The 16,873-nt window shown below is 39.1% G+C and overlaps 1 protein-coding gene across 4 annotated transcripts in view; it reads right to left on the bottom strand.

Annotated features, from left to right (window-relative positions):
- Window positions 1-695: 695 nt before the first annotated feature.
- il1rapl1a (interleukin 1 receptor accessory protein-like 1a) overlaps window positions 696-16,873 on the bottom strand; it is a 183,461-nt gene continuing 167,283 nt past the window's right edge. The window contains exons 8-12 of one of the 4 annotated variants that reach the window (XM_017410282.3): window positions 13,480-13,625; window positions 9,570-9,713; window positions 6,362-6,532; window positions 3,932-3,976; window positions 697-2,950 (exon numbers count right to left, since the gene is read on the bottom strand). In XM_017410282.3, the coding sequence (XP_017265771.1) occupies window positions 2,229-2,950; window positions 3,932-3,976; window positions 6,362-6,532; window positions 9,570-9,713; window positions 13,480-13,625 (1,228 nt within the window). In that variant the 3' untranslated portion in view covers window positions 697-2,228. Of the gene's footprint in view, window positions 2,951-3,931; window positions 3,977-6,361; window positions 6,533-9,569; window positions 9,717-13,479; window positions 13,626-16,873 lie in introns of all 4 variants that reach the window. The other 3 variants (XM_017410281.3, XM_017410284.3, XM_017410283.3) reach the window with 3 other exon arrangements.

Here is a 16,873-nt window from a genome sequence, read left to right on the forward strand (position 1 = left end):
AAGGGGCTGGCCTTCAACTTTGATCCATATTGTAATATAAAAATAAAAGCATTTAATTAGTTTTCTTTTTTTAAACTACAGTACCTTTAAGTTTTTTTTACAGGGCAGTTACATATTTACAAGTATCATTTATTTAAGTTTTTTAAAAACTAACACTGAAAAATGACTATGTATGAAGAATAAAATTATCCATCAGTGATTTAAAAATCTTTGTCTTCATTAAGAGTTATAAAAATTATTAAATAAATGAAAGTTATTTAACTTAAAATGATTGCTGACAACACTTTTTTATGTCATAATTGACATATAATAAAACAGTGTTTACAAATGGATAAAAATAGTAAAGTAGTTGTTGAGGCAGCCTTTCTGCTGATATTATTAGTAATATTTTAAGTCAGTGATGGTCAGAAGTCATTTTCTGGGTCAGAAGCAACCCATTGCCTTAGAGGCACTAAGACGAATGACGCTTTAAGTTTGTGATCAGCTGAATGTTTCACTTTCTTTTTTCTTTAAATCCATTCAGAATAAACAACAATATATTTATAACAAACCTCCCTGCAGCATCCCAGATGCTAAACTTTAAAGGACAGTGCATGCATGTTTTTTGCCCAAAATGAAAAAAAAGTCGTTTAAAATGTTGAACAAACCCTAATCTGACTGCCGGAGTGTAATCAGAGGTGTAACAGGGGTACTTGATGATTATAAAAAAGTTCAAAGTGGACACAAAAGAAAACAGCCCAAAGGAAATCAATGCTTTTAATGTGCAGTGAGAAAGTAAGGGCAACTGATAATGATTGTGTTTCTATAAAGATAGACATTTCTTTCAGAGTGAAAATTGTGTTTATATATTTATATAAATATCTATATTATATATAGAATACATATCTATTTGCTATGCATACTTAAAAATCACACCTTCAAATATATTTAAAAAGTCTTTCAAAAACACAAATGTTTTCTTTTCTTTCCTTATCCTTATAACCGAAGGAAATCAGAATTATCAGGGCGGGAGAAAGATTTATACTTAAAAAACCAAAACACTTCTTCAATCTGGAACAGCAGAGGATGTATTCGTCATGTGGGATTCAAAATAAACCAGCTTCACCTCGTCACAAACCAGTTACCACACCGCAAAGTGTACAAAACCAGCGCAACACTTATGAACACAAATCCCCCGTTCGATGGAAGATGAAATGCAAATAGGTATGATCTCTCAAGCAAACTCTTTTCTGTTATAAAAATAGAATTCTTTTTTTTAAAATAATCTACAGATTTCTTTTTAAGGTGAGGCATTTCACTATCACTCTAAAACAGTTTGTTTTATTAGAAAAGAAATGAAGCTTTAGAAAGAGATCTGCCAGTCTGTCGGTCGGTCTGATTGGAGGGGACTAGCACCGATCCCCAACCTCTTCAGCTGTGTATTTTTTGCCAGCTCCTCCTTCTTTTTGCATATTCTTTGATATTTTTTTTTTAAAGATAAGTTTCCTTTTTAAAATAGATACACCTTTCACAGGTAAAGAAAAACAGGTTTCAGCTCTTCATGTCTCCTGAAACGTCCATGTCTTTTAGAAAGGATTAAAAACAAAAAAAGTTCTCTTAAACTACACAATGATTTAAAAACAAACAAAAGAGAACACAACAGCGCAAGTACGGGACATACCGCCTTTTCAAATCGAGCATTTTAAAGTAAAGATTAAAACAAACTGAAAGGAGAAAAAAAAATGATAAAAAATATACAACTTTGTATAACAGGTTAAAGCAAAGTCCTACAGTAGAGAAGGCAACGGACATGATCGAATTAAACAGACAAAAGAACAAAACAGGAAAACACAGATGCTACTAATAAAATGCAAATATATGTACAAACCCTGTTTTCCTTTTGTTTGTATGTATGCACATTTTTCTTTGCGTGTGTGTTCATGTATGCAATTGCCATAGTGTTTGCTCCTTAGTGTGGAGTTCTTGTGAATCCGTTTCTCGTTAGTTGATAAAACAGTGTTTTTATTTGAGGTCCCCTACGTTTCGTGTAGAAAACGTCCTCTAGAAAAGAGTCCACTAGAAAGACGAGGGAAACCGCATCCACAAACCTCCCGCACCTCCTTAACTCGCCGCCTGCCATGGAGCCAAATTGATCCCAAACTCCTTTGGCCTCCACGGGTTGTTCTACCTGACAGAAGCCAGTCATGTCTGACCCTGACGGATCTTCCTAACTCAGAGTCTGCTCGTCACTACCAGATGACGCTGGAGATGCTGGTTTCTCTTGGCAGCAGAGGGAGCATGGCGTTGTTAGCATGAGGCTCCTCCAGGCTGTGTTCTCGGGTCTTTCCGGGAGGCCTCTGCCCGTTCAGCAGCGTTAGCGGGATGTTGCAGTAGGTGTGCTGGTTCCCGAGAGACGACAGAGGTGGCAGGGTGCCCCCCGGGGGTATGTCATACTCGTAGCTGCGGTAGTAGTGTTTCTGCCTCATGGTGGTGTGGTATGTGTTGTGGAAGGACGAGCGCAGCTCCGGGTGGGCCGTGGCCATGGCGGTGGAAGTGGCCGCTGCCATGGAGATGGCAGAGACGGTCTGCAGCTCTCCAAACGGACCCTGCTCGCTGACGTCCAGCGCCGGCTCATGCGTGAGCATGGGCTCTGTGCGCCTGAAGGGCATCTCGTACTGCAGCTGCTTCCAGAACTTCGAGTTGAGCTTGTTGCTTTTGGGGCCCCGCCACTTGATGACGGTGAGGGTTTTGATGGTGTGTTTGAGGGCCTCCACCTCCTGGTAGTTCATGATGCCGCGCAGCTCGGCACACTCGATCAGGATGACTTTGATTTCACCAGTCACCAGCATGTTGCGCAGCCGCGTCTCCAGCTCGAAGATGCTCCAGCCTCGCCGTACTACATAGTTGGGAGTCATGACTATAATGAGGCGTTTGCTCTGGTCTACGCAACGTGCCACGTCCTCTATGTAGGCTGCAGGAAACGGGAGGTAAGAGCAGACATTTTTAGAAGATGATTGTACATTTAGTAAAAGTTCGATACAGTTTGATGTTTTCAAACCACAACACCTAATGACTGATGAACATACAGCCTGATCCACAAAAGACAGGACAGTCAAGAGGACATTACATTTATATTTACAACATCTAAAAATGTTTGTACCGCCTGCCACTGAAAGGTGAAAGGCAGGCGATAATGTTTTTGCCCATGTTTCTGTGTGTGTGTGTGTGTGTGTGTGTGTGTGTGTGTGTGTGTGCGCGTCTGTGTGCTTGTCACATCATCTGTTTTTCAATTACTGAGTTACAATTTAGCGTGTTAATAGTTGAGAGTCCCCAGCACATAGTCTAAGCTCTACACATTGTGTAAGATCTTTACTTAAAACCTTGACATTAATTGTTGGAGTCAGCCTTATTTATCTGTTAGCAACATATTTCATGAACCAATAAACACATTTTTTTTTTATGAAACCATAAGAAATAAATAATTGGATGTACATCTACAACTGATGAATTTTGGAGTTGGCCTCCGCAGCTGACCAAGCTTATCCAACACAAAACTGCCTATAACTTTTTACAGAAATTAAGCTACAATTTGATGTTGTAGTAGTAAAGTCATTAACAACACACACTCCCAGCACTAACAGATTGCATCAGATCTTGCAATATAGTGTGAGAGTGATCATGCAAATTTCAAGGTTTTACCAAATTCCTTCAAGGAATAGGCCTTTATTTACTTTTATCACTCAGTCCACACGCAGTTCCCTCAAAATGACAACTCAGAATATGTAGGTGTATGTGTCTGGTGCAGTGTAAATTATTATGTTATGTTTGAGATGAGCAGATCCACATGGTTTTAACTTGGCACTGATGATTTATGGTGCACTGGTTTGGAGCGTCCTAGGAGCAGATAGATGAAAGCAGCTGAATGCAAGAGGAAAAGACTGAGGGCGAGTACCTCCAAAGAGTCGTGTGTCATCCTGGTAATGCTCATTGGTGAGACCTAAACATAAACATTTTCACATTCAGGTCACAGGCAAGTACACATCACAAACACAGACACATAACACCGCTGTAAAAGTGGTGGCACATCCGCTCACTCATCTTTTTAGTTCACATATAATTAATCACATACCATGTTTTCCCTGATTGGACATTCATCCGCAATGATTCTGCTTGGCACTGACGCTGGCGGCAATTTTCTTTTGATTAAAGGATAGAGGCGGCTCAGTCAGCGGGGCTCAGAGCCGTTCGCATATTTCCCACTGATGTTTAATTCTGTCTGGACCAAGTAGGACGTGTTTGCGTTTTATCTGTTCCGCATGAAGCCTACAGTACAAACACGCAGCATCGCTACAAAGTAGAGCACACTGTGTACCGCTGGCACAGACGAAGTGCTAAGGCAGGCATGAGTTCGCTCGCATGAGAATATGTTCAGACAGAATTTTCACAGATTTATTAATGCACGGATAAAAACCGAAGAGGACGCTAAATTTGTTCAATATACCAGCATACTGTATTCCCTCATCTGTAGTAGCCAGTTAGGGAGCAGCCAGCGAGAAAAGCTATGATCTTCTATCTGAAGAGGTTTCAGAGGATACATGGAAGGGATTCTTGTTGACACCTTAGCCCCGAATATTACATTTTTCCTCTTTTTTCGGAAATGTGAAACATTCGTCTATGGGTACACCATTCAGCCATAACATTATGACACAAAAAAGGCCATGATTATTTTGACAGAACTGTGCCTGTTTATGGGTGGGTGGGGGTATTTGAGGGGAGAAACTGAGAATTTTTCTCCTTAAGTTGGTGCCAAAAATAATTTGGAAGGTGCAAGGATTTGAGTGGCTCTGACAAAAGGGGCCAAATAGTGATGGCTAGATGGCCGGGGTATAAAATGTTTACGACTGCAGCTCTTGTGGGACATTTCCTGTATGGGGTTGTCAAAATATTTGAAAAAGGAGAACATGCAAATCAACAACAAGGTCACGACCAATGCTTACTGATGCACATGATCAAGTTGCTGGAAACATTCGTGCTGCTGCTGCTGAAAAGGTTTCAGTCTTCTGGGTGTGGAGCTGCACAGTCACACAATGAACAGGGACCACAAACTGACCTCTGACCACCACTGAATACAGCTACAATGACCACATGACCAAAACCGGACCACAGAACTACAACAAGGTGACCTGGTCTGTTCTTTCATATCATATGGATTGCTCAGTTGTTACCCAGGTATGGACAGTGGGGAGAAGGTTAGCCAATGGGAGCAGAGGTAATATTTCTGTGGGACATCCTGGACAATGTTATTCTATTTCCCAATGAGCAATTTTGCATTGAAAATACATCTAAATTGTCTGAAACTTGGCTAAATAAAAAGTGCTGTGTAAATAAATTTGACATGACTTGACTTTCTTTTAAAACTTGCATTTATTTATTTAGTTTAACAAATGATAATTCAACTCTGTCCTCTGGCAACTTGTTTGTGTAGAAACTGCATAATTTGATGTTTCTAAGACATAGCTCAAAATTTCTTCATATTAATCATGCTGCCTCTTTTTTAACTTACAAATGGAAAAAGTAGCATTATTTTTTATCACAGTACTGGTGATTAAAAAGCAGGTGAGGACTAAACTGCTTGAACTAAACACTACATTTGATCAGAAATGTTCATCGCATAAATAAAGACGACAAATAGACTTAAAAATGAAATTCCATATGTTGCAGACTGTGTTATAGTTATTTATTAATTATAGTCAATTGCACCTAAACAGTTGTCTATCTGTCGCCAAATATTAGTTCACATTAGTTGGTGTTTTAGATCAAATTTTGCCTGATTTTAGACATCTATGGGCAGTTCAAAGGTCTTTGCAATCCAGAAATGCTCATTGGGTTACCATGTGCCACCATCCTTATGGAAATGCTATTCCCTGATGACAGTGGCCTTTTCATAATAGCTTGCTACACCACACGATACAAATGGCTCACAAACAGTTTTCGGGACAAAAGGAGTTTGAGGTGTTGATTAAATCTCCAGCCCTGATCCAACTGAGCAGCTGATTACACTCGGGTTCTGTTCACGGAGGCCTCATCTTACAAGCCTTGATGGCTGTTTTTGTTAGACATCAGGTCATAATGTTATGGCTTAGTGGCGGAAGTCCTAATAGTCGCAGATCAAATTTGGTTTTTACGGCACAAAAAACACAAGACAGCGACAGTGAAAACCAACACTGAGGACGAACACAAAACCAACACTCAAAACTACAACAAAGTGTAAAGCAATGCACTAAACACTGAAGCAACATTATATATACAGCAAAACCAAACACTCTTCCCTTTTTTTTCCAATTATCATATGTGAGCACACACACAAAGCTGTAGTGCTTACTTCCTGTTGGAATGAGGTCTCGATCTGGGATAAAAAGTTTATAGCCATAATGTTTTTCCAGCACATCAGGGAGTATCTCCAGGGCGAAGCGCTCCTCCTCCCTGGTCTCCTGACTCCACTGATCAGGGTCCACTTTGGTGTAAGACAGATATGCATCATAGTCTTTGTTCTCTGAAATAAAAACAAAAAAAGAAACAGCAGACGGTAATTTATTATTAAAAAAATTGAAATAAAAGTTGGTCATTTCTAACTCACAGCTGAAGTTCTCAGAGCCCAGTCAAAAACCGGCTCAAAGGAGACTTGCACGTTTTTAGAAACATTTCATTAAAACCTTCACAAAAATTTTAAACATCAAAACTCCTAATGTAATAATATTCACTGATTGTTTGGGCCTCAAGGTCTGATTTGTGTAGTTGGGATCATCTGACAGCAAAGCACAACCATGTCTTAAATCAAAGTGTGTAACAGCTCTGAAAAGTAGTGGTTTTAAAATAATGACTCAAAAAAAGTAAGATTCTCTTTAATGTTGGCAAGTATCAACAATCTCTTGTCTACTCACAAAAATAAATTAAAAGAACATCAAAAATAAGTTTAAATTTACAGAAATCACATGGAGGAAAACTTCCAAATCAAATTTAGCCTCGATATCTGTAAAATTGATTGAGTTATGGCCTTTTTTGTAAATTGGCTAATACGTTGATTACCTTTGGTGCATTCCTCTCTTATTTTACAGTATTTAGAGTATTAATATCTTGAAAAGAACTAATAGTTACCAGATGTAACCCCACTTCTGTAAGTGTAACTACCATGCAGTATATAGTATGTGTTAAGTGCAATGCCCTTACTGTACAGCCCCTTATTTAACTAAGGGGCTGTACAGTAAGGGTTGTGTGCAATATAGATGAGCTATGTGTGCAGTATTTTAGTGTATTGTAATGACAGAGCTGGTACTGTTCTTTCTGTTGAACAAACTGCAAAGTGCAGTCCAGGACAAATTTTTGCAAGGAGATAAAAACATTTATTATATCATATTGTATTAGTTCACTTAATTCAACTGTGCTGCTGCTGCTAATGGTTTTAAATTATTAGAACAACCCGCATTCAGAAAACCTGGCTTACATATGCTTATATTGATGTGAAAATTAAATAATTGTAAGCACAACTATTTTAGGTCGTGGTTGTACTTTACTTTGGAGTAAAAATTACATCCATTGATGTCAAAAATGTCACTTCATTGCATCAGAATTTTGATGCATTTTCCCAGTTACTGCCATAACAATTTCCTCTGCTCGGCACAGCATTTTTATCAGATTTTAGATGCTCGCTGGTAGAATTTATTCCTCTTAACCACAAGAGCAGCAATAGATGTTTAGATAGGAGAGTCGTCCAGCAGTCTGTGGTCCTGACTCTGTCTCTGCTGTCCAATTTAGAGTCCGGATGTTAAAACAGAGCAACTCTTCTCCACAAAAACACGCCAATACTTTGTTCAATATTGAATAGAACAGCTTATCTTAAATACCAAAGTACACACTAAAAACATCCCAGTACTGTCACATTCATGTGTATGTCAGAAATTAAATGGGTTAGATACAAAGAGACTCCAATCAAGACTCAAGCTATTCTCCGTTCCCCACCTCAAAGTAATTCCTCAGAAGACAACGAGAACTGAAAATGCAGGGGAAAAAAAACTGTACGACGGCATGTTCAGCGAGTCCTAGTCATTATTCTCTGCAGAAACTTGAATGTGGGCCAGCCAAAGAGGGAAGAGAGGCTTTTTCTCAAAAACTCTTTGAGAACCGCGCGCAGCTTTGAAACTCCCTGGAAAGGCCAGAGCTGTGCTCGATTGGATCCAAACATCAAACGGAGCTTTCAAATTAGCAACCAGCGACACAAATTAACCACCTAGCAAAGCCAGAAAATCGAAAACAGCTTGTATCAGCCATCCCTGACAGTATGACTTAATCATGTAGGAAGTTTGAGTCAACAAAACTGTGTTATAGATAATTCATGCTACTGGAGAAACAAAAACACTGCGACAAGTTCCTTGTTTCCAGATTATTTGAAAACTCAAAAGGCAAAAACACAAAAAGGAAAATTCTAGGACAGACAACTCCTTAACTGGGGGGAAAGTTAGCTATGTTTTGCGGAAAAAACAAGTAACTGCCAACAATTTCAGGCTGTTTCTGCTTCGATTTGTCATTCAGGTAGGGTGCTTTGAGCCCGGACAGTCCCTGCGTACCAATACCTGGGCCTTTGTCAGCACAATGTGAGCTTCTTTCGCTGACATATTGAGACAGATCTGTTTTTAAATGGCCAACAAATTGGAAATTCTTCTGCTTTCCCCCCAGCGCAGTCACGGCAGCATTGTAGCAAACATACACAATTACATGCACCTCACATGATGCAACCAGAGAACAAATAGTCTCTGGTTCTTTGGATAGAAGAAGACAATTAAATCTATCTCCTCTGGATAAATACAGCCAGGGTTACTTTAATGAACCTTCAGTGGCACATTTAAAGTCATCTGATATTTACTTTTTATCAAGACTATGCCTGGTGAAAATGTGGCAAAGAAGTTTTTTTTTTTTTTTATCTTATGCAGCTGAAAAGCAATAGGAGACAATAATGTTTTGCCCATGCCTGTGTTTGTGTGTCTGTTTCCACAAAATCTCATGAGCCACTGAGCGAATATTAATGAAACTTGCAGCAAGTATTATTTGGATGTACATTTAAAGTAAAAGTAAGTTCTTTTGACTGCTCCCATCTTCAGGGGTTCCCACAGTGAGCAAACTCGCACAAACAATTTGGCAATTGTTTTACGCCGGATGCCCATCCTGCCGCAACCTGGGCTCGAACCTGCAACCTCAGGATTACAAGACTGTGGCACTGACTACCAACTGATTAACTTTTGGAGTGAATTGTCATAGCCAACTGATCCTAAAATCACAAAAATGGCTATAACTCAGTCAATTTTACTGATATTTTGTGTGGTAGTAGCTAAGAGTCAATCACAATAAATAGTCTGAGTGTGACATTTTGTAATATTGCATGGCATTGTGCGTTAATTTCAAGATTTGACCAAAATGGCTACAACTCTGTCATTAATCAACATAAAACTGCTCTAATACTCCAACGAGAAAGGCAGTGGGTGATATGTATCAATAAGTGCTTAGGCCTTTTATTTTCAGAAGCACTGGGTAGACCTTACCTCCATCCACATCCTCGCTGCCAAAGTGCCTCCTGTAGAAAAGCATTAGCTCAATCTTGTAGCATTTGTACAGGGAGATGAGAAAGATGAGCAGAAGCAGGATCGCTCCCAGCCCACCTGCCAGCTCCACTGTGTACATGAGCTCTGCTGAGGACAACACACACACACAGGCCAAAAATAAGGAAAAAACAACAACAACAAAAAAATAAAACTGCTGACACAATAGTTCCAACTCCATTTACAATTTCACCTGAGAGCTGTCGTTTCTGCACCCGGGTTGGACCCACTGGTTGTTCTGTTTGTTAAATATTTTTCCTGTTTAACTGAGAGACACCTGAATGGTGCACTTACATTTGCCAGAAAGCTGGACAATTTTCAGAATTTTCAGTGCTCAGCTCAGAGCAGAGCAGCATCAATCTTCAGAGACATGAGGCTCGTAACGACTTTGAGAAAAATGAAAGAACAGTGGAGAGAGACACGAGGAGAAAAAAAAATAAATAAAAAAACTAATGAGAAATGGGGTTTATTTCTTTGGCCCAGCACAGCAATGACACAGCTCTGCACTCTGGCTGTCATCTGTTGGAGGATCGTAACAATTCCTGACATGGATGGCGGCATTTTCAAAACAACGGGTTTTGGATTACTCATCTTTCTGTCGCTCGCCTCTCCATCGAACCCCATCTGCGTTCCCTTCCTTTCTCAGTTCATTTCTCTTCTCTATTATCGCCTCCACATCTCTCCAGAGGCCCGGCTCGGGGATGAGTTATGATGTGTATTAAAGCAGCGTTTACCTGGTTGGCTCAGCTAGAACACGTTCACCTTTTATCTCTGTCACACTGTGGGCTTTAACAATGTGCGGCTGCCATGGCAACCGCAATGCTGTCTCTTTATTATCAAAGACAGAGCAAAGGTACATACCTTTACAAAGTGTAGCAGCATCATTGTGATGCAGAAAACCCCCCAGAAATGTAACCTTTTGTTATTTAATTCATAGTGAGACTCTTGCATCTGTTCAATGAAATGATTTAGAGACCTAATGTTTAGTTAAAAGCTAAATAAGTATTTGGAAAACACTTTTATAATACAATTAATTCTTTGTCAGCCATTAAAAATGATTGATGCAATAACCAAGAAAAAAGGATTGATTTTAGTGAAATCAAGTTAATAATACATAATCATTAGCAAAGCTCATTTTTGCTTATGTTCTCTATATTAAAAACAATTCATATTTTAAAAGTGGTAAAATCTGTTTGGAAAAAGAGTTTAAATCTGACCAGATTGTTGAGCTAATGACTAGTCTGAGCAGGGTCAAGATTAATGTGTATTGTTACAATCTACTTCTTCAAAATGAGGTAATTTAAAGAGTTTTCTACAACAAATAAGACTAGATTAATTGTTTGTTACCATTCCACAGAACCCCCACTTCAAAAGATCTGAATTATTGCTTAAATGGTTTTTGTAAATTGAACATCTTGTCAAAATTTACCACAGCTCAAACGGTTTTGTTTTATTTGACAAGCAAGACTTTACAGATTTAACTGTAAATCCCACAAACAGCTGAAGAAATAATCAAACTGTGCCACATTAAAAGCTGTTCTGTTGAAGAATGGCAGGATTGTTTTCATTTGTCACACACAAACACCAAATCACACCGGAGTGGGCTTGGTCACCACATCACTTAGGGGCCATCTAAATGGGAACAGCATTTACTGAAGATGCAAAACTTTATTTTTTCTTATTATTGCTTTGGACTTGCATCCACAAGAAAACAATGTTTCATAAGCACCAAAATAGTTTTTTTTTTTAGAAAGGGTTCCAGATATGAAAAAATCTTGAAACGCTAACTTTGCATTTACTTGTAGCCAGCCAAAATGTAACCTTTTTAAATACATTGTCATTTTCACCTCTAATCTAACCTACCACTTAAGTGTGTCCTTTTCTTTAGCATGTAAGTTTTATGCACATGCTTTATGGCTTGTTTCCTGTTTATGGTGTATTTCTTATAGCCTCAAATAAAAAATACCTCAAATCCAAACTAAGGACTCATCTCATGAAGGTAATTTCCTACTCAGCTGATGTGTTATCTTTGATGTTTCTTTAAAAAGAGGACAAGCAAACATTATGTGACAGAAAAACAACATTGTTGTCTAGAGCCTCCAGTTGGTGGTTTTCCATAACGTTAATGCTTCTAGCTGATTATTAGCAATCATCTTCCTTCTGTAAGTTGTTTATGTCTCACTGACCAATGCTCTCCTTCCCTTTGAGATACAAGGAAAGGTGCCTCCAGTGACATTAGATCTGCTGCAGGGCCTACCAGTGATTCACGCTTTGAAGAGAAACATGAAATAAACATCAGATGTGGATGAGAGAGACAGAGCGAGCTCGACTTAGCATCCCTCTCCTTTGACAAAGAGAGTTAAATGAAGCTGTCTGCAGTCTGCAAAGACCACTCAAATGGAACTGGGATGTCTACAAAAGGATGATCACAGAGACAGAGATTAAAGTGGGGAAACAGACATATAAGGCCTTAAAATGTAATTGTATGCTGGATGTATTGGCCTGGTGGGAAAAGCTGAAGACCAATTTGCTGTTTAAACAGCCATCAAATTACTTCTCTTCTGGGGTGACAGCTAGTGCATAAAAAGAGCTTCAGAGAAGTGGAGCAAGAGAGACAAAAAAAGAAGCTACAAAGCTGGTGGTGCAGATAAGATCAAACACAATCAAATGGAATCTTGAAGTTTGGGTAAAAATAATGCACAACATATCTAAAACATTTCCATCTGATTAAATGATGCTGCTAGGATTTGATTATTCCTATTTGGCTGCTGTTCTTCCATTTCCATCCCAATTTTAGGTTTGCTTCTCATCCGGCATGTTTTAAAAAAGCCAATACAAAAACATACATCAACTTATACAGCTCAATTGGGAATAGTGTGCTATTACTTTTGGTACACAGTGTAGACTAAATTTGTGAAAAGCAGTTTATATTTTCCAAATGGCAGAACAAGTGAGAAAACCCAGCCCTCTTTGGAGGTATGCTTCATAGTAAAGACATCATTTCAGGTTTAAGACGAACTTTACAAGTCTGGACTCCATTATGATATCTTTAACAATTTTTACACAAGTACAGATCAGGTTTTAGGATTTTTGCAGAACTTATCACAGAATGACAGAATTGTCAGCTTACAGTGTGATGATCTCACACACTGTGTTTGAGCTGTCTAAGTTTTCTAAAACTTTTGGAAACAAACTTTTCTTACTTCCACAATCTTTACACTTCTTCTACAATTTACAAATCAAAATGCAGGCACTTCCTCCACACAGCGTGCCTCTCATAGGATTTTTGATTCTTTGTGACTTTGACAATTACAATTCACGTATAATTTCTATACAACTTTTGTTTTTGCAGAGTGACTGTTTGTTTGAGATTTACTTTCTACTTTATGTTCCTGTCTGCCTCTCTTGAGAATGCTATCAGGGAGTGAGAGACATGTCTGTGGTTACTATGGTAACCAAAATGAACCACTGGGAGCAGATTTAGTTCTTCTTTTGATCTTGGTTTTCTTTGCTTTTTTTTAGAGAGTTTATTTTTTTAAGCTTAAATTATTAAGTTATTAAATAAGTTCAATACTGCTATTGGCCTTCAGAGAAGAAAGCTGATGCATGTTGAAATTGTGGGCAGAAACTGCTTTGGCAACCGTCAAAGTTTCTCCAGAAAATTCCTAGATTTATTTATTATTTAGCTTCAAATGGAAGAAAACAAATTGGCAAACAATACCTGATGCGGCCAGGCTATGAGAAATAAAATATTTATGAAAACCATTAAACTCTTTTTAAAAAAATAAATGCAAAAAAGTAAAAAAAGTAAAGTTGTTTCAGATTGCAGTGGGAAATGCTTAAACATCCTTACCCCGCCTGAAAATCTGGATGGTGGCCTGGCGACGGCCGTTACCATTTTCCACATAGCAGGAATAATTTCCCAAGTCCTCCTCCTCCAAAGAGTCAATCGTCAAGGAAATCGCCACTTCTTGTTCACCAAGATGATCCCTGACAAGCCTGTAAATCAAACAAACCAAACTCAGCAGTGTTTCCTTTGGCAAGCAAATTCCATTGGATTGCAGTAATGTAAAAGTGAATCTCACAAAGTGCATTATTTTGGGTTGTTACAAATTAAGAGTAATCCAGAATGCCTAAAAACAATGTCTCTGTTCTACAAAAACATCTTTATGAAGTCCCCTTCTTGTTGAGGACTTTATGGGATTCAAATTTCTTTCACTGCGCTCAAAACATATGAGCAATAAAAATCAATAAAGGGATCTTCCTCAGCTTGTGAGTGTGTATGTGGGGAGGGTGGGGGAATCAAATAATGGCTATGAGAAGAAAATCTTTTTATAGCGGCTGCCATGGTAACGGCAAGATGGAGAGAAAGTAATATTCCATAAAGTAAATGAGTGTCCCCCCCGCTGGGCTGGTTGAGCCTGATGGAGTAGAGAACAGGGAGACGATGCTCCTTCATACTTCAGACTCACTACTTAGCCTACTTTCACAGCACCCTCAGCACAAATGACGCCACGAAGGAAACAAAGCCCCAATGAGAAAAAGATCTCTGCTGTTTGTGTGTGAGTGTATCGTTTGCTGCGATGAGAAGCGGGTGTGGGACGAGGGCAGAGTGTTTGCTTGAGTGTGTAGGGGGATAATGACTCTCAAGCAACTCACTTCGCTCGCCTTCAAGCCGATAAACTGCACATAAGGATGGCTCATTGGAGAGATCTGGCATCAGTAATTGAAAGTGTATCGTGGCAGTGCTGTTGATACTGAAGTTGTTGTGCAGCGGGATGGGCGCTGGGAGATGAAAATAATTCATGTCTCTCCAGGGAGCGGTGCATACTTTGAAGCCTCTCATTTCCCATAATCACATGATGCGAGCCCAAACAGCCTGCTGCCACAGAAAACTTGGAGGAAAATGACCACCTGAGCCTTGAATGGAGATGATGGGGGCGTTCACAAACTTGTCAACTTATAACTGCTGCAGGCACATTTCCTTGTCTAGAGTCATGGGGAAAGAACCCTTTTTATTTTTCCATTCTAAGATTTTACATATTGGATCATATTAAAATGATGTGGTCTTTACCAGGTTCTAAAATGATTAAACTCTAATCTAAAGTGTTAAAAAAAATACACAACAGATTCTACTGTATTATTATTTGTTAAACAAAAACAAAGCCATAAAGAATAAGTTGTGCATGAAAAGCTAAGTCCACCCATGATTCAAAAGCTTGTAGAACCACCTTCAACAGCAATAACTTGAAGTAGTTGTTTTTTGTATGACTTTATCAGTCTCTTACAAGGCTGTGCTAGAGTATTGGCCAACTGTTTCTCCCAACTTTGCTTCAGCTCATTGAGTTTTACAAACTTTGTTTCTGCACAGCTTTCTCAAAAATCAAATTCTTGTCACAGCATTTAAGCCACGTTAAGGTAAAGACTTTGACTCAACCATTGCAACGCCTTGATTTTTTAAAAGCCATTTGTTGTAGACTGACTGCTTTGTTTGGGGTTATTGTCCTGTGGCACGAACAAATGGTCCCACGTCTGACTCTAAAATACTTTGGTCTATAGAGAAGTTCATGGTCAGGTCCATGACTGCAAGGTGCCCAGGTCCTGTGGCTGCAAATTGTCACTCCTCCATCACTGTGCTTGACAGCTGGTATTTGTGCTGGTTTGCTGTTTGGTTTTTGCCAAGCATTGCTCTGTGCTCTGTCAAACATCTCTACTTTGGGCTCATCTTCCAAAAATCTTGTGGTTCATGCAGATACAACTTTGCAAACCCAAGTCACGCTACCATATTTTTTCTAGAGAGACAAGGCTTTCCAACCTTTTCAAATAACCCATACTTTTTCAGTGTTTTAAAAAAAATGTTCTGTCTCAAACTTTTAACCTTTAACCTGCTAACTGACACCTGGAGAGTCTGAGATGAAGCTCTTGTTTTTTTGTTTTTTTTTAATTAATTTTTTTGTCATTTCTCTGAGGATTGCACAGTCTGACCTTAGTGTGAATTTGTTGGGGTGTTCACTACTGGGAATACTGGCACCTGTCTAAAATCTTTCTCACTGTAAAATGCTGGAATTGAAACTGTTGGAAAACGACCTTTAACCCTTCCCAGATTGAAAGATAGCAACTTTATCTTTTCAAAGGGCATCGCTAGTGTCCTTCCATCTTGGCATTATGTCAACACACACCTGCCAAAACCCTTGCTTTTATAGAGGTGGACACTTGCAGACAATCAGTTAATCAAGGGAATTTGATCAGCTGCTAATTTCTCTCTTCAGTCCTGTGGAAGCAGCAAGGGTTGACTTTGTTTCTTTACACAAACAGCTTTTTCACTTTCGTAGAATTTGTTGTGTGCTTTTGTACATTTGAGGTAAGATTTAAATAATTTTAGAACCTGGTAAAACCTTACAATTGAAAGAAGGTGGACTTTCTTTTTCCCCCATGACTGTATTTTCACCTTACATCACTTGCAAAACCTCTGCGTTTGCTCATTTAGTGATCAATTTATTCTGTTCTTTCATACCTCAATGTACACTCGCAAAACACCAAGTGAACTGGGTCTATAACATATCGATCACCTACTTCATTATGCTGAGCCCAGATTTGTTTAGCTAATTTATTAATCTCTGCATGCTATGCTAATGTCCAGCCATCCATGCAGGAATAGCGAAGGCAGGCTTGTCCCGGTGGCACAAATGAGAATTTATGGGCTCAGGTTACCATAGAAATGAACTCCTCCAAAATCAATATAGGCTCAGAGTTGGGTAAATAAATGCCTGCAGAAACTCGGAGCTCAAGGTATGACTGCTCCTCTCTCTGAGCTCAAGTTTTGCTGCTGACACATTAGCAATAAAGCTCTAAATGTGCGTGGGTGACTCTCCAAAACATACAGGGTTTAATATTAAAGAGAGAGAGAGAGAGAGAGAGAGAGAGAGAGAGAGAGAGAGAGAGAGAGAGAGAGAGAGAGAGAGAGAGAGAGAGAGAGAGAGCTTGAACTCAAAAAGTACAGATTAGTTTGTGTTTAGCCTCTCTTATTCTTTCTTATTGTTCTTCTTTTCCTTTGCTGAATTCCGGCTGTGTTCATTGAAGTAAAACCAAAGCAGGGTATCAGAAAAGCCTTGGGTATCAGCATCTACAACAGAGGCTGGATGATCGAATATATTATTGATCCTCTGCATGAAGTATGGGTATGAATTATTGAACAGATCAGCCCTCATCCTTTGAGCGGGGAGGGAATCCTGTTGTCAGAGGAGGAG

This window comes from Kryptolebias marmoratus, linkage group LG6 (genome assembly GCF_001649575.2).
Source record: "Kryptolebias marmoratus isolate JLee-2015 linkage group LG6, ASM164957v2, whole genome shotgun sequence".
Taxonomy (NCBI): domain Eukaryota; kingdom Metazoa; phylum Chordata; class Actinopteri; order Cyprinodontiformes; family Rivulidae; genus Kryptolebias; species Kryptolebias marmoratus.